This window comes from Pongo pygmaeus, chromosome 5, assembly GCF_028885625.2.
Source record: "Pongo pygmaeus isolate AG05252 chromosome 5, NHGRI_mPonPyg2-v2.0_pri, whole genome shotgun sequence".
NCBI classification, from domain to species: Eukaryota; Metazoa; Chordata; class Mammalia; order Primates; family Hominidae; genus Pongo; species Pongo pygmaeus.
In genome coordinates, this window is record NC_072378.2 from 56,762,400 (window position 1) to 56,781,443 (window position 19,044).

General features: G+C 33.2%; 1 protein-coding gene across 1 annotated transcript in view; it reads right to left on the minus strand.

Annotated features, from left to right (window-relative positions):
• Positions 1 to 19,044, minus strand: part of COL21A1 (collagen type XXI alpha 1 chain) — a 204,565-nt gene that overhangs the window by 114,446 nt on the left and 71,075 nt on the right. The window contains exons 2-8 of the mRNA XM_054493050.2: positions 17,858 to 17,983; positions 14,905 to 15,456; positions 6,242 to 6,410; positions 5,931 to 6,147; positions 3,402 to 3,575; positions 2,181 to 2,258; positions 93 to 101 (exon numbers count right to left, since the gene is read on the minus strand). Coding sequence (XP_054349025.2) covers positions 93 to 101; positions 2,181 to 2,258; positions 3,402 to 3,575; positions 5,931 to 6,147; positions 6,242 to 6,410; positions 14,905 to 15,456; positions 17,858 to 17,945 — 1,287 coding nt within the window. The 5' untranslated portion in view covers positions 17,946 to 17,983. The remainder of the gene's footprint in view (positions 1 to 92; positions 102 to 2,180; positions 2,259 to 3,401; positions 3,576 to 5,930; positions 6,148 to 6,241; positions 6,411 to 14,904; positions 15,457 to 17,857; positions 17,984 to 19,044) is intronic.

Sequence of the window (19,044 nt, forward strand, 5' to 3'; positions counted from 1 at the left end):
TCTAATATACATACTTACAGTTGTTGGAAAAGAGCTAAGTGGTCCCACAATACAAATATTACCTTAAGGGGAACAATAGTATCCCAGCCTACCTCTCCATTCTGAAAGAAAAACAATAAGTGTGTTTTAAAATGTTTTTAATAAAATTTATAAATTATCAGCCTAATTTACAGATATTTCACCATCCAGATTAGAGATATATGAAGTATGAAAACCAACAAAAAACAAAATATTTCCCTGCATTTATCCTAAAAAGTCACCTATCTACACGTTACTACTCCATTCATATAGGAGAATACAGAAAGGATGTATTTTTTTAAGGTGAGTAGAAGAACAGAATTAAAACACCAGAGCTGCTTGATATAATAGCCATGCAAGATTAAAAAATACCTCCAGATGAGATTTATATGCTGTCTTGAAATTTCAGGAAATCATTTAAGAACCAGAAAAAAAATGTTGAAACACATTTGAGGAAGTCACAAACTGCATGCATTAAAATCTTGCACTTCAGGAGAGCTTCTCCTAAAATAGTCTGTGTTTTATTAAATAACATACAATTTTAAAAGGACAATCATCTTTCCAAACAATAAAAATTAGTTCAAAAATGAGAAGGTTGGATTGAAGGTGCAAAAGGCAAACAGGCCACAGAAAGTCACATCTGAGAGTAAGGAAGGAGACATTAAAACATAAAGTGGAAGTAAGAATTCAAAATCAGCTATCTAAAGCTGTGCTTCATCATATGGAAGGATAATGGTAATGATCATATGTCAACGCAGAGACATCAATAAATGAAGTATGCACAATGAATTCTCAAATGCCATAGCTTATTAACACTTTTAAAAGAGATTTATATTTCAAGTTATAAATATCTAAAACTATAGTGCTTAAACAGTTATTTATCTAGAAAACCCAGAATAAATGCTTTCTAGAAAACTCTGATTACAGATCTTTTAAATGTGCTGTTCTGTGTCTTCAAGGTTTTAGAACATGTGGATCCATACGTTATTCCATTTGATGGGAAAAAAGAAGATGATGACAACATAACTACACACATTTTTAAAAACTATGGTTGACTCAAATATCACTGGGAATTCACATTGTCAAAAAGTTGTACAACATTCTACCATATTTCCACTTGCAGTAATACACCAATATTTTGCCCGGGGGAAAGGGGATTGATTTTACACACACACACACACACACACACACACACACCATGCGATGCTATAACATTTTAGCTTATAATCTTTTTCCTCCTAACACATTAATGAAAATAGCTAAATAAATAGAAACACTGCTTATATTCTAGAACTATAATAAATTTTTACTTAGGTATCAACAACAAGAAAAGTATCTATTCATTATTTCACTGACACTTTGAGAAAAAGTGTCAGTGAAAAAGAAAAATAATTATTTCTTGCTCTTCAGAACTGTGCTGTTTGGGGTGTTCTGTCCACATGTTTAATGTACATTATTATATTGTTATATTATATTATACATGATTATATTAAGTATAATAATGTATTTCACACACTGACATTCAAAGCATCCTACATTTTTCTGGAGCAGGTCTCATCTTGCTTTACCTGAACACTGGAATAGTCACAGTCATAGATGATGGGAAAAAACATTACTGGCGGGCCATGGTGGCTCATGCTTGTAATCCCAGCACTTTAGAGGGCTGAGGCCGACGAATCACCTGCGGTCAGGAGTTCGAGACCAGCCTGGCCAACATGATGAAACCCCGTCTCTACTAAAAATATAAACATTAGCTGCGTGTGGTGGCAGTCATCTGTAATCCCAGCTACTCTGGAGGCTGAGGCAGGATAATTTCTTGAACCCAGGAGGCGGAGGTTGCAGTGAGCCGAGATCGCGCCACTGCACTCCAGCCTGGGCGACAAGAGTGAGACTCCGACTCAAAAACTCAAAACAAAACAAAACAAAACAAGAAAACATTTCTTTGTGGTCTTTCATTCACACTTGTGCAATGACACATAACAATTTCATTTCAATTATAACCTCAAAATATGTTTTGCTTCATGTAACTTCACTTCCACTAACATTAAAAAATAAAATTAAGTCTACATATTAAATTAATACTCAGATATTATCTGCTTTTTATTTATTGCTTTGAAAGTACTAAAGCAACATCTGGGAAAAAAACAATCCCTCCTACTTACAAATCCAGGAATCTCACATGCTGTCTCCCGGTTGTTCTGTTCTGGGTCACAGTAGATTCGCAACTTTTGGACATCAAACTAAGAACATAAACCCAGTAGAATTAAAGTTGAGGCACAAGCTAATTGTTTTATAAGAGCAACTGAGATACATAGAAACATCCACTATGGTTAGTAATTGTGTAAGGTTTACACCACAGCATTTAGCTAAAACAATGAAAATGCAAAATTTTAATACTTTATACTATAAAGATGTGATGCAACATAACTACTAAAGAAAAATTCCCTAGCACCAAGAGCAAGTCTCTGATTTTCTTCCAGAACTCAGTGAGGCTTTTTTAGTACTCCTGTATTAAAAGCTAATCTAAAGAGCATTTTGTCGGACACTTAAAAGTTTTCCCAGGTTTTCTGTGTTTATCTTAAATCTCTGCAACATTCCTGACGGTATAGGGTGGACTCAAGAAGCCATCTTTGGTCTTCGCTATTTAGTTGCTGGCATGGAGTGTTGTGTGATTAGCAGGCCCAGCACTTGTTAATGTTTAAATATTTACTACAATTTGACATGTAGCATTAATTCATAGAGACCACATGTGTAAACACGTATATGAAAATGACAGACTCTTCCTTTAATAGAAACAGTGCAGGAGGGACATACCTTTTCAAATAAAGGATTTTTCTAGAAATGGCATTTACAGACACATTTCTCCATCCGAATACAGACACTCCAGTTTAAGGAGGTATCAAAAAGTCAAAACAAAACCTTTGTAGGTATAATTTGAACATACCACAATTGCTTTATTTTTAAGGAACAGTTTTGTTTGTGAAGAACCCTGACATGAATTAATCTAATTTTATCGTTGCAGCTGCAAAGACATTTTTATAGCCCCACTTACAGATGAAACTATATTTTCTTTTCCAAATTCATTACTTAAACTATGTTTCTCTTGGGAAACATGAAATTAATGTTTCCTAGAAATGTAGAATTCTATCCTGAACCGAGGGGAACATTTTTCTAAATATTCTTATGAAATAGATTAAGTCCAATTCTGCATTTTAATACATATACATACACATAATTTCACTAATGAACTGACCACATTTTGGTGAACAACTTAAGAGAATTCATAATTAAGTTAAATATGATTAAATGTGGTGAAAACTATTACAAAGGACAGCAAAAGTTTCATTCTATATAATTCAAAGAGTAAATCGTTATTTATCTACCTGAACAGTTTCTTCTTTTCCAGAATATTTTCCAATTTGGGTTTGCCCATTGATCAAGATCCCTAAAACTGGATGTAAGGGCTTGTTTTCAATTTGTTGGTCATCAATATACAAAGTTACATCTTGCTCTGTTACTAAGAGACGAATTTGGTGCCAGCCTTCATCAAACAACGTCTACAAAAAGAAAGTGTGGAAGATTCATAAATAAAGCTCCTAACAATATTTTATTTTCTTTGTTCGTACTCCCTTGTACCTAACCATTGCTGAGAAACTTCGTCCCACACAGACTGACTGTATTATACATTAATTCACCCTGATCCAAGGTGGACCTCATATGCTATCCACCAATTCTTTCATTAATCTTTATCTGAGTTCCTATTACATATTTCAAAGAAATTGTGTCAAACAACTTACTAAAGCAACGATATCAAAATCATAACTGAGTTTAATAATCTCTGAATCCAAATGGCTTCTCTCCTTCCTCATCTTGTTTATTTCATTGCAACTTTGGGCCCCATAACTAATCAATCTTCCTTGATAATCTCACTCAACTTCTGGAATTCAAACCATCTTGATCATTTTCATTTCTTCCTCTCTAGTTGCTCATTCTCTCTCTGTCTCTGAGTGTTCTTCTCCCTCAACCTACCCTTTAATGAGGGCGTTACTCATAGGTCTATTCTGGACATTTTTCATTCTCTCTTTGACTCATCCATTCCTCCAGGCCAATTATCACTGCTATATAATAACTCCCATGTCTACAATAACAGCCTGTACCTCTCCTATGCGTGGGTCCTATAATTCTAATACTAGGTAGAATAATTTTTCAGGATGTTTCACAATTAGCCCAACAATGTATGCAACAAAATAAACTTGAACTACCCCCCAGAGTTTTCTTCTTGACCCCATTTCCCTACATAGTAGCATCCTCTAAACATAAGTTTCTTTCTTTGAGTTGCAGTAACTAACCAGATGCAGAGTTCTACCCAATATATTTCTTCAACATGACTCAAATTCATTTCTTCATTTTCATTGTCACTGCCATAATTTAGGCTCATGGAACTCTTATTTTACTTCAATAATTTTCATATCTATCTAGATCTTTGACCCTTTCATTTCCAAGCCATCCTTCAGATCACCACTAGAATTAATCTCTCTCCCTACAGTTCTGTTAAGGGAGATGTTCCATCTTATTAATTTCTGTATCCCCAGGACCTGGCCTAATTTTAGGATAAAGTTGAAAGTATTATTTATGGACAGAAGAAGAAAAAGAAGTAGAGAAGATTGCCTTGACAATGACACACTATGGTCAAGACCTTTTGTTGAAACATTCACTGAATAAAGTCCAAACCACATTATATGGCTTTCCAGGCCCCTCATAAATTGGGCTTACACCTAGATAGCTTTTTCTTCCATGCATCTTATACTCTAAACGTAGGAGAGTCACTTTGCGTTCTCTAAATAAAAACCCTGCATTTTATTACACACATGACGACTCAATACTGAATCATTTATTTAATGTGCCCTTATATCCATCTCCATCAAAATGCTATACATCCTTCAAGGTCCAGTTCAAAAATTATTTCATTTATGCAGATTTCCTCTTATTTTATGTTAGAACACATTTTCCCATCCACACTCCACTAACACTTTGTACTTCTATTTGATACCAATTGCCTTGAATATCCTATTGTAAATATGCTCTTTGAAGGTAAGAAACATGCCTTATTCATTTGTCATTTCTTACAGAATCTGGCACATTGGCTTTAATGAAGACAGCAAATAACAATTTTTTTAATGTAATATACTTACTAAATGAAGAAATTGCATACTTTATATATATTACCATATATATTTCCTAAACTGTGTAATATGGCTTTAGACTATCATAATTATAATAATGAGCAAAACTTAATTACTTTTATTATTGCATCTGGATTCTGAAAATATGATTTTGAAAATAAACTTTTTCAAGTTTATATATTCTATTAAATATGAATTCCATTTGGGGAAATAAAATGTCCTCCTAAATTAAGGTAAATTTCATACCTATTATGTATCTGGTATTTAATATTCTAACAGATATGTCTTCATGTAAATATCCTGTAGAACATGGCAGTGTAAAACAGACCAATATGGACTTTGACGTCAACTAGACCAAAATTTAATTCCTGATGTCATCACTTATTAGCTGTTCTACTTTGAGGGAGAACTTAACATCCTTGAATATTAGTTTGTCTGCAAAATGGGAGCAATGGTTTCTTTATTGGATGGCTATTATAATTAAATGTGCCTGGTACCTAGTAGTAGGCACTCAAAATATGTCAGTTCACCTCAGCATTTGTCCCCATATTGATCAAGAAACAATTTTCTTTTCTTTGTTAGTTTTCTTCAACACAGAAACATTAAAATTTAAAGTAAAAATATTTCCAGTCATGTTAAAATTATAGCCCACTTTTCCCCAACACACATAAACCCAATGGTGCTTCCCCATGAATATCATAATCATAGTATTATCCCAGGCATCTTTACCTTAACTTGAGGGTTAGCAAAGGTAACCACTTGTGAGCCATTAATTATGCTGGTTGTTGTAAATAATAAGATTTTGTCCACACCATTTAAGGTAACTGCTATTTGTGGCCTTCCATCAATAGTTAATATTCTCCATAAATCCCAAATTTTCTTGACTTTAAATCTTTGAGTAGACACAAATACATATGATGGAGGAAGACCTTCTGGGAAAACATTGCTAGAAAAAGAAGAGCTAGTGTAAGCTTAAAGAATTCTTGACATGTCCATAGACATATCCCCCCAAAAAAGTTGTGTCAACATATAATGCATACCTTGTGAGTTCTGATAAATCAACTTTTGATGTTACTTCATATCCTTTTATCTTTTTTGGTGAAAGCTGTATTCTTTTCTTAACCTTTTTATTTACATCTAAACCTAAAAGAATATCAAATCCCCTTTCGTCACGAGCTGCCACTGGAATTCGTGTTGGACAGACAGATTCTATAAAGCAAAAGAAATAAAAGTTGATTAATCATGAACTACTCAAACAATAAAAGAAAAATCAAGGGAGAAATACTAGACAATAGTATTCTATAATTAGAATTATAAAATCTACATATGTATACAAATGTATAGTATATAAATGTGTATGAATACATTTTCTGAGAAAATTTAGAAATATTTTACACATTTAAGAGTGAGATCTTAATATGCTTTTTTCTCTAAAAAATGAGGGATAAAAGTAAAACAAAATATAAGATAAATATTTGTTAATATATTGTCTTTAGCAAAAAATTGAGACAATAGCAATATGAGACAATCTAACACCTATGGAAAAGAAAAACAATGGAACAGGATTTATGATTCTCATCCAGGATTTCCTATTAACTAGTCATACAACTTTGGATAATGCTTTTAATTTATTTAGTTCAAAAATGAACACTAAAATTCTTTTCTTGCATTCTTAGCATTTAAGGGGTAAAAAGTATTTTCTGTTCTTGATTTTCTTTCCAGTTCAAGCAGCTTATATTTCTATAGCTGAAATATCATTAGTCTGTCTCTCTGGAAAAAACTTAACCTGGGTCCTATCTATTCATGAAAGTTCTTCAGACGGACATATTATCTCATCTATAATTACATATTAATCATACTTATAAAGAATATTTTCTTAAGAATAATCATTAGCATTACATAGTCAGCTATATAGGTAATAAGTATGATATACTTTAGCTGAAGAATACAATAACTGAAAAAATTTACTAAAGATGATTCATAGCAGACTTTAACAAGCAGAGGGAAAAGAATCAGCAACTCAATAATTGGTCATTTGAAATTATCCAGTTAGAGAAACAAAAAGAAAAAGGAATGAGAAAGAGTGAAGAAAGCCTAAGAGATTTATGCAACACCATCAAGCATACCAATATATGCATTTTGGGAGTTCCAGAAAAAAAAAAAAGAAGAGGGTGAAAAGGGGACAAAAAGCTTATTTAAAGAGATAAGGCCAACAACTTCCCAAATCTGGAAAAGGATATGGACACTCAAATTCAAGAAGCCTAATATATGCTAAGTTAAACCCAAAGAAATCCACACTGAGACACATTATAATCTAATTGTCAAAAGTTAAAGGCAAAGATCACATTTTGAAAGCAGCAAGAAAAGAAAGAGATTTGTTATGTACAAGGGAACCTTGATAAGACTATCAGCAGATTTCTCAATAGCACCATTGTAGGCCAGGAGTGGGATGACATATTCAAAGTGCTGAAAGGAAAGAAAAAACCTGCCAACCAAGAATGCTATGTCTGGCAGAACTGTTCTTCAAAAATGAAGGAGAAATAAAGACTTTTCTAGATAAACACAAGCTGAGAAAGTTCATCACCATCAGACCTGCCTTATAAGAAATTCTCAAGGAGTCCTTCAAGATCAAACGAAAGTATACTAAACAGCAACATAAAAGCATAAGATAGTATAAATTTTTCAGATAAAAGTAAATATATAGACAGACACACAATACTATAATACTGTAATAGTGTACATAAATGACTTTTAATTCTGGTGTAAAAGTTAAAAGACGAAAGCATTTTTTAAAACTGTAACTTTAAAAATATGTTTACAGATATAAAATATAAAAAGATGCAATTTGTGCCATCAGTAACAAAGGACAGGTAGCAAAAATATAGAATATTTATATGTAATTTAATTTCATACCAACTTAAAATAAGTTGTTATAATTACATGATGTTTCATGTAACCCCTATGATAACCTCAAAGAAAATACCTATGGAAGATAAATAAAATGATAAAGGACAACACTACAAAAAAAGCAATAAAACACAAAGGAAGGCAGTAAAAGAAAAAAAGAGGGACAAAAAGCTACAGGAAAGACAGAAAATAATTACCAAAATGGCAATAATAATTTTTCCCTACCAGTAATTACCTTAAATGTAAGTGATTATACTCCTTAATCAAAGTACATAGAGAGGCTGAATGGTTTAGAGCTACAGATCCAGCTATATACTATCTATGAAAGAATCTAGCCTGGGCAACATGGCAAAACCCCATCTCTACAAAAACAAAAACAAAAGCAAACAAACAAAAAACAACAAAATTAGCCATGCATGGTGGCATGTGCCTGTAGTCTCAGCTACTCAGGAGGCTGAGGTGGGAGGATTGACTGAGTCTGGGAGGTTGAAGCTGCAGTGAGCTATGATCATGCCACTGTACTCCAGCCTGGACAACAGAATGAGACAAAGAAAGGAAAAGGAGAAGGGGAAGGGGAAGGAAGGGAAAGCAAGGGAAGGGAAGGGGGGAAAAGGGAAAAGGGAAAGGAAAAGAAAAGAGAAAAGAAATGAAAAGGACTCACTTTAAATTTAAGGACACACATAGGCTGTAAGTAAAAAAAAGAAAAAAGATATTCCATGCAAATGGTAGCCAAAAGACATCAGAGATGTCTATACTTATATCACACAGTACAAAACTATAATAAGAGAAAAATAAAGATATCCTATTATGATAAAAGGGTCAATTAACCAGGAAGATATAATAATTAAGATTATATATGCAGCCAACATCATAGTAACAAAAATATGAGGCAGACATATACAGAACTGAAGGGAGAAATAGACAGAAACACACTAATAGTAGAGGATGTCAATAATGATTAGAACATTCAAACAGAAGATCAATAAGGAAATAGAAAACTTGAACAATACTATGGACCAAATAAACCTAGCAGATGCATACAGAATATTCCACCAAACAGCAGCAGAATACACATTCCCTTCAATTACACATGAAACATTCTCAAGGACAGACCACATGTTAAATCACAAAACATGTCTTCATACCAGTATATTTTCCAACCACAATGGAATAAAACTAAAAATTAACAACAGGAGAAAATTGAAAAATTCACAAATATGTAAAAATTAAATAGCACACTTTTGAATAGCCATTAGGTCAAAGAAGAAATCAGAGACAAATTTAGAAAATACCTGATGACAAACAAAAACACAACATCCAAAATTTATGAGATGCAGGAAAACAGTACTAAGAGAGAAGTTTATAGCAATAAATGCCTACATTAAAAAAGAAAAAGAATATCAAATAATCAAATAAACAACTTTACACTTCAAGGACCTACAGAAAAAAAAGACAAACTAAGCCCGAAGTTAGCAGGAGGAAAAAAAATTTAGATTTAAGCAGTAATAAACAAAATAGAAAATGGAAAGAAATCAACAAAGTTAAGAGGTGCTTTTTTGGAAAAATCAACAAAATTGACAAACCTTTAACTAGATTAATAAAAAGAGAGAAAACTCAAAACAAGAAGTGAAAGAAGAGATATTACAATTGACGCCACAGAAATAAAAAGGATTTTAAGAGACCACTATGAACAACTATATATCAGCAAATTGGTAACCTAGAAGAAATGAATAAATTCCTAGAACATATAACCTACCAAAACTGAAACATGAATAAATAGAATATATGAACATACCTATAACTAGAGATTAAAGGAAATTAAATTAGTAATCAAAACACCCCAAAAATAAAAGCCTAGTACCAGGTGGCAGTGGTGAATTCTACCAGACATTTAAAGAAGAATTAATATCTGTCTTTCTTAAGATCTTTCAAAAAATTGAAGGGGAGTGAACACTTCTAAACTATTTTTATAAGGCCAGCATTAACCTGATACCAAAGCCAGAAAAAGATATCATAATAAAATAAAACTACAAGCCAATATCCCTGATGAATATAGATGTAAATATCCCCAATAAAATACTAACAAACTGAATTTAACAGCACATCAGAAACATCATACACCATGACCAAATGGGAATTATCCACAGGATGAAAGAGTTTGACATATAAAATCAATAAATGTGTCATTGACAGAATGAAGGAAAAGATAACATGATCATCTCAACGGAGGCAGAAAAATAATTTGCAAAAATCAGCACTATTTTATGATAAAAGCACTCAACAAGTAAGGAATAGAAGGAAACTACTTTAACATAATAAAGACCATATTTGAAAAGTTCACAGCTAACATCACACTCAATGGTAAAATGTTAAAAGCTTTTCCTCTAAGATGAGGAACAAGACAAAGATACCTAATTTCACCACTTCTATTCAACATTGTACTAGCCAGAGGAATTAGGCAAGAAAAGAAATAAAAGGCATTCAAATCACAAAACAAATAAAATTATCTCTGTTCACAGATAGCATGATCATAAATATAGAAAACCCTAATGATTATACATAAAAGATTCCATGCCAAAAAAACGGTTAGAAGAAACCAATTAAGCAAATTTGGAGAACACAAATTCAACATATAAAAATCAGTTGTGTTTCTATTCAGTAACAACAATTTAAAAAGAAAATTAAGAAAATAATCTCATTTATAAAATATAAAAGTAAAATACTTAGAAATAAACTTAACCAAAGAATCAAAAACTTTTCCACTGAAAACTACAAAACATTGATAAAAGAAACTGAAGAAGGAATAAATGGAAATACATCTTGTGTTCATGGATTGGTAGACAATATTATTTAAAAAGTCCATACTACCTAACTTGATCTACAGATTCAATGCAATCCCTATAAAAATCCCAATAACTTTTTTATAGAAGTAGAAAAAGCATTCCCAAAATTTATATGAAACCTCAAAAGACCTCAAAGAGTCAAAACAATCTTGGGAAACAAAAACTAAGCTGGAGGCCTCACACTTCCTGATTTCAAAATATATTGCAAAGCTAGAGTAGTCAAAACAGCATGGTAAAGGCATAAAAACAAACATATAGACAAATGGAACAGAATAGAGAGCCCAGAAAACACTCTTGCATGCATCAATGAAATTATCTTTGACAAGGGTGGTAAGACTGCCCGATGGGGAAAGGATCTCTTCAATCAATACTGCTGGGAAAACCAGATATCCACATGCAAAAGAATAACATTGTACCCTTATTTTACACCATACACAAAAAACAACTCAAAATAAAGACTTAAACATAAGATCTGAAACTATAAAATTTCTAAAAGAAAACTAGGAAAAGCTTCATAACATCAGTCTGGTAATGATTTCTTGGATTTATTCCAAAATCACAGGCAACAAAAAAAGCAAAAATAGACAACTGGGATTACAGCAAACTAAAAAGCTTCTGTGTAGCAAAGGAGAAAAAAACACTGTAAAAACGCAATCTATGAAGTGGGATAAAATATTTGCAAACCATATATCTGATAAGGGGTTAACATTCAAAATAAATAATAAACTCCAACTCAGCAACAACAAAAAAAAACTGATTAAGGAACGGACAAACGACTTAAATAAACATTTCTCCAAAAATGACATACAAATGGCCACAGGTATACAAAAAAATGTCCAACATCACTAATCATCAGAGAAATGCAAATCAATACAATGAAATGTTACCTCTACATGTTAGGCTGGCCATTACCAAAAAAGAAAAGAAAAGAAAGAAAGAGGAAGGAAAAGAGGGAGGGAAGGAGGAAGAAAAGAAGGAAGGAAGAGAAGGAGGGAGGGAAGGAAGGAGGGAGGTTTCAGTCAAGCAAGATGAAAAAGTTCCAAAGATATGCTGTACAACATTGTGCTTATGATTCACAATACTGTACACTTAAAAATTTGTTAAGAGACTAGGTTTCATGTTAATTTGTTTTATATGAGGGGGAAAGAGAAAAATGAAGAAGGAAGGGAGAGGAAAAGGGAGGAAGGGGGAGGAAAGGGGAGGAAGGGGGAGGAAGGGGGAGGAGTGGGAGGAAGGGGGAGGAAGCGGGAGGAGGAGGCAGGAGGAAGGAATGAGGGAGGAAGGAGGAGGGAGGAGGAAGGAATGAGGGAGGAAGGAGGAGGGAGGAGGAAGGAATGAGGGAGGACGAGGAAGGAGGAGGGAGAAGGAGGAGGAAGAAGAAGAGGAGGAGGAGGAGGAGGAGGAAGTAGTAGTAGTAGTAGAAGTAGTAGTTAGAAAAAGGAGTAGTAGAAGAAGAGGAAGTGGTAGTAGTAGAAGTAGTAGTAGTAGTAGTAGTACTAGTAGTAGTAGCTGCAGCAGCAGCACAAGTCTTTCATACAAATAAAGGAATCATCACCTATCAGAGAAAGGAAAGTATCAGAGACAACTCTTCCAGAGAAACAATAGGTCCATAAAGATGGAATGAACTGTGGTAAATATTATTTAACTCAATAATATTTTGTTGTGATTCAACTACAGCAGAGTATAAAAATAAACAGTATTAGGAAATGGTCATCCTACATGTTAACACTTCAACGTAGAAGTTAAGTATGTGTCAAAGAAAAGGCATGTGAATTTGTCAAATGATTCAAATACAGATTACATGGTTTGTGGCTATGGTAATATAGCAATGTTTTAGTTTAATGCATTAATCATACTCTAATACAGTATAAAAAGTCAAGTGCAGGCTGGGCGCGGTGGCTCACGCCTGTAATCCCAGCATTTTGGGAGGCTGAGGCAGGCGGATCATGAGGTCAGGAGATCGAGACCATCCTGGCTAACACGGTGAAACCCGTTCTCTACTAAAAAATAGAAAAAATTAGCCGGGCGTAGTGGTGGGCGCCTGTAGTCGCAGCTACTCGAGAGGCTGAGGCAGGAGAATGGCATGAACCCAGGAGGCGGAACTTGAAGTGAGCCGAGATTGCACCACTGCACTCCAGCCTGGGTGACAGAGCGAGACTCTGTCTCAAAAAAAAAAAAAGTCAAGTGCAGAACACCCATATAAATTCCATAAGTGCATTTTCAAAAACATTTTAAAAGATGGCTATTGTGCAACAGATATGTGAACTGATTAGACACATAAATTATTTACATCTTTTTGAGTGTGGATGAAAATATATTTGGCAAGATTTCAATTTTGATTGTGTTTATAGATGATATATTTTAGCTAAAAGAATGTTTAACTCTTTAAAGCACATCTACTCTTTCATGTGTAGTTAGAATCATTAGAATAGAATGCATTTACCAAAATACAGATCCACAGAAAAAGTCTCTGAAGCAAATATTGAACAAACATTTTATCAGTTACATTTATATTTAAAGATAAAAATGAATGATAAGTGAAATTTCTCCAGGAAAAGTCTGTTTTAAGAATGAAATATACCTGGCTTCAAAATCAAAGAATTCTAACTAATATGACCACATATTAAAAATTTAAATGCCATTGGCCTGTTCAGTATGATAAATGTCAACAAAATCTAACTACTAGAGATTCATAAAAAGAAGAACTGTGGTGGTGATTTGTATTTATTACAGTACCTTTATTTAAAGTTTCATGGAAGAAGACGTTTAATTTTCTGTAGTCTCTTAAATACAAAAATTCAAAAATGTTTTTCTCTACCATATCCCACAAGCAAATGTGAAGAAAACAGAGGAATTAATGATATAATTTGTTTCCTAACCCATAAACACACAGGATTTTTTTTGTCAAATGTGAAGCCACCCACTTTGGGAGTTTTTGTAGACAAACTAATATTCACTTTATATGAATATTACTTTAATATGGTACACTAAATGCCTATAATATTAAAAAATAAGAGATATAAAAAATTACTCTCCCCTAAAATAATCTGAATATTAGCATATCTATGCCCTAATAGGATTAATATTTACCAAAACTGGGACCTTCCCATACCATGCAGTTATCATGAACATGAAGTTAGATTTTATGAAATGATATGAACATAATTAATAAACTGTTATTTTCAAATGTTCTGTGAAAGGGAAGTTAAGCTTTTTAAAGTGCAGTTTTAACATGTTTTCCCCAAACTTTAAAAATGTCAGTAATTTGAAGCTTTTTTTCTGAAGAAATAATGAAATTCTAGCTCAGAATTATGTGCAAGAATATTCATTTTTGTCATTTATATTAGCAAAACTTAGAAATAAACTAAATGTACAAAAACAGGAAAAATTTAAAATAAATTACAGTAGGAAATTGTCTGCTACCCTGTGAATAGAGTATAAAAATTGTATACACAAGAGTATATAATACAAAAATAAAGTACAAAATTATATATGCAATAGTATCTTGATTTAGGCAGAAGGATAAACTAAAATACACTGGGGAAAAAAGGAAAAAAACTAGAACGTAAAGTACAGAAAAACTCATTAACAGGGGTGATATGATTATGTGTGATTTATATATATTTTTATTCTTTGTGCCTTTTTTCTGCAATTTCTACAATAGAAATGCTATAATTGAAAGGAAAAATAATAAATGTTACAAAATATTGTATTTTCCATACATAGATTTGTAAATTATTTCTAAAAACCAAAATTTATCCTAAATACATATAACACAAAAAATTTATGCTCACAATATAAATATAACATTTATAACATTATAAATGTTGTAACATTATAATTGACATTAAATATAACAATTTACACCAGTGTTAATGAGGAAATTATATCAAAATGTAAAAAGCATAATTATTAATTGCTTCCAAATTATATTAAGGCATTTTAAGGCTTACCTTCACAAAGTTTCTGCTTCATCACTTCCCTTATTTTGGATATTGCAATATAGTCTTCCACATAAAACACATAAGTAGACGAAGGCTTGTTGGCAATAGCTCTAAGTTCGGCATCTTCTGTTTCTGAACCAACACCAATGGCAAATAATGTTATCTTACTATCTCTTGCTGCTTGAGCTGCATCCTTGACGTCATCTTGGGATTTGCCATCCGTAAGTACCACTGCTATCTTAGTCAGAAATCGTGAGGACTTGGCAAAAAGGTAATCGAGTGCAAACTGGATGGCCTTCCCTGTCCTTGTGTTTCCTCCTAAGTATAGTATGGATTCCACTGCTGCCGTCAAATGTTCTCCTGAATCATAGCTTCCGAGAGGAATCTCCAGAACAGGGTAGTCACTATATTGAACCACTCCAACTTGAATAAACTTCGGCCCTATGTCAAAGTTTTTTGTGATATTGACAAGCCACTTTTTCACTATTTCAAAGTTTTCTGGGCCAACACTGTAAGAGCCATCTAAGATGAAAACTAAATCTGTCGGAGCAGTACGACAACCTAAGTGCAAAAGAAAACCACCATAGCACATCTTTTATATAAAAAGCAAAAAGGGAGCGATTTTAAATATATGAGTTTCAGCTATACACTAATATCATTGCTTATTTTAAATTGTCAGTGAAATATGTTTAGCTTAATGCTAACCTGAAATATTACAAAAATATAAGCCAGTGAATAGGGAGAAAAAAATTAAAAACAAATTTTCTACCAACTCCAGGACTTAGCTAGCCAATAAAATTTCATCTTTGAGATAATAATAGTTGATAAAAGTTAAATGAACCAAGATCACCCAATGAATCAACTTTTGCATTATATCCAAGATGAGTTTCTAAAGGTCTGATGTCTCATATTCAGTGAATAATGTAGTCAGAACATTAGCTTGTACTAACAATCTATGGTTAAAGGTATAAAGCTATTCCTTGCTTAGTAGAGACAGAGATTCTTGTTTCAAGATACCAGGAAACACATGTGGTCAACACATCCTAAGGTCCTTTTGGGGGAAAAAAAAAATACCATCTTTGGTGCAAGTTACATTTGAACAAGTTATAAGCAGTTGTGGAAAGAAAAAGACTTCCCCTGTTATAAACGCTAACATGCTAAATGTAAAACAAAGCATGAATATAAAATTATCTCATTATCATACAGGCTATAAATAATAGCTATTATTGCTGCTTTAAGTACAGAAGTTAGAGAAGAAGACAAATATAGCTGTTCTTTTCTGCGCATTCTGTTAGCCATTCCAAACTATTGGAATTGCCCCAACAAACCAGTTTATCTTTTAGTCTGTGTTAGTCTCCCAACTCTGGGCCTTTGCAGTTGCTCTTCCCTTTTATTAGAATGTCTTCCTCTTCACCTGACTAATACTCTTGTTTCAGATCCCTGATTGCCTGTCAGCTTTATCATAAAACCTTTCCTGACCTTCCACAGTTAGTTTGCCATCCCCTCCTAAATTTATAGCAGCCAAGAAGTTCCAAAAATAAAAAGAATTGCCAAAATATGGATTTGTCTCAAAAATGTATCTGTGATTATGACATTATTCCTAAAGTGCTCTACTGCAGGTGGTAGTATCCTCAGAAGGTGTAAGGGACACAATTCCAACAACCTCTGCCATGGTGGCCACTCCCAGAGGTCAAGGTAGGGACAGCAGAAATGGAGTTCTGTCCAGAGTCAAACTTGCTAACCCAAGGGAATGCAATTTTTCTGTTATTTTTGGAAGCTTGGAAGCTGGATGGACTAGGATTAAAGGGTTATGCTTTTATTGTTTTTTGTTTTTTGGGTTTTTTTTGTGGGGAGACAAAAGGATAGAAAAGCTTGTTGGTGGAGCTTTTCAATGTTGGCCCTTCCTAAACACTGAGATTCATTGTTGTCTGAAGCTGTTAGTGTTTGTGTGCCACCTGATTCAGTGGTTTTCACTCTAAGAGGGTTATTCTTGGCCCTTCCTACCCTTCTCCTTGTCACAGGGCCACAGAGCATGTATTTCATAACTGTAAAGTCAGTCAAGAGCATGGGCATACAAGCAAATAATGCCATTTATAAGCCCTAGACATAATATCCGTCCTGAGAACCTCTTCCTTAGAGAGATGAATGACATCATAGAAAAGGAATGGGATTGAAGAGCAAAAACATGGTTCAAATACTAGTTACTGCCCTCACAAGCTGCATGATACTAGGTAAGCCCCTTAACTTATTAAAATCCCTTTTCCCATCCAAGAAAAAACAAAAGAAAGGGTATCCACATTATAGAGTGATTGCATGAATTAAACTATAAAAGTGTTAATCAAGCTTTAAATATTATTGTATTAATAAATTTTAAACCAAGTTGAATCAAATTGTCAAACCATCTCATTTAACTTTCATAGAGACCTTAGTTAATTTATAGTAGGATGCTTATGAGTTTTAAAATGTGAACATAAGCAAACTTTTTTTTTTTAAAGTGTGCTATCTCTAATGATAGTCTGGGTAACAGAACTATAATTAATATAGCTCTTTATCTCTATAGGCAAGCTTTCCTACAGGCAATAATAACATTCACTGAGATGTACTGTGCTAAGCCTTTGACATGCATTATCTCATTCAGTCCTGATAACCAAACTAGAAGGTTTTCTTTATCTTCCAATCATGCAGCTCAAAAGTGTCTGAACATGGACTCAATACCAGACTGTTTGTTCCAAAGCTTGATGTGTTAATTGAATAAACTATTGCCATAGAGTCATCTCAAAATTATCTCTGAGGGAAGCTTTTCTTCTCAGTTAATGAGTAACATAGCAATTCATTTATTTTAGGGAGTTACAGAATCAAAGACAGTAAGAATGAGATCCTTAAAACCATTACTTGAACTCTCCTAGTTTAATTTCCAGATTAATTTGTTGATAACAAAAAGGACAATGCTGATAGTTCTTACTTGATCTTACTTCCCCATCTTCAGCTAACACAGAATTCTGAAGAAGCAGCACCAAAACCATGCAGAGAAAGGTAATATAGTGAGCCATGTTTCTGTTTTCGTTCTAATATTTTGGTTTTAGGATTCCTGGGGGAAAAAAAAAGTCAAGTTAAATTTATTAATTAAAGTCAACATCTAGCCATTATACATTTATGTTTTGAAATTACAAGAGCCAATTGAAGTACAGCTAATTTTGTGACTATTAGAATTAACTTAAATCTGTTTAAAATGGCCAAATGTTAAATATATTAATGCAGGAGGACAATGAATAGTGGCTAAAGACCATGATAAACCTTCATTCATAATTGTCTTCAGAAAAGCATACACATTTTCTAAAATTTGAGCTTTTTGCAAAATATTTACTTGAATTTATCCTTTGGGCACAGCCTGTAGAACCTTATCTCATTCTTTTTACTATCTGAATATTAGCAAACATTTTTCTTTTAAATGTGGGTTTGTATTTAAGGGACACTCAAAGAGTATTTAGTGAAAATATTTCTAAGATACAGCTGATAGAATTTAATTTTTAAAATAAGATGTAATTGTAAACATTAAGACCTGTTTTATTTAATTCATAAACACTCAGTTATATAATTTTCATACACCATCTAAAATAAGTTCAAGAACTTCATTTCTGGTTAGAATGTAGAAAGTTGCAAGAGACTGTCATTCACAACAACGAGTACATACCAGATAAAGTACAAATTCATAGGCTTTTTAAGCCCAGCAGAAATGAAATAATTTAAAGAAACCTAAAAGAACAAAATTCCAGAATTTATTAACCCTTCGTCATACAGAAGTGATTCACAACTGCTTTAATCTCTGGCAGAAAGGGAATACTGATGAAAAGGAATTTGCCACAGCATGCAAAAAATCACTCAAAGCTGGTGTAACGGATTGGAAATCTGAGGAGTCTCTGCTACACAACAAGCATTCCTTCATTCAGCAGTTCCATCTGGTGAGCCTTAACTAAATATACGGAGTAGATAAGTAGTACATAGAAAGTTGGAAACAGTATAGAACAGCCTAGAGAGAGTCTGTCCCTCTTCCTATCCAGGTACCCAGAGACTTCCTCAAATATAAAACAGTGGCCAAGACTTGAAAAGAAGCAAGAAATTTTTATTTCTGATCAGGAGATAAACAGCATA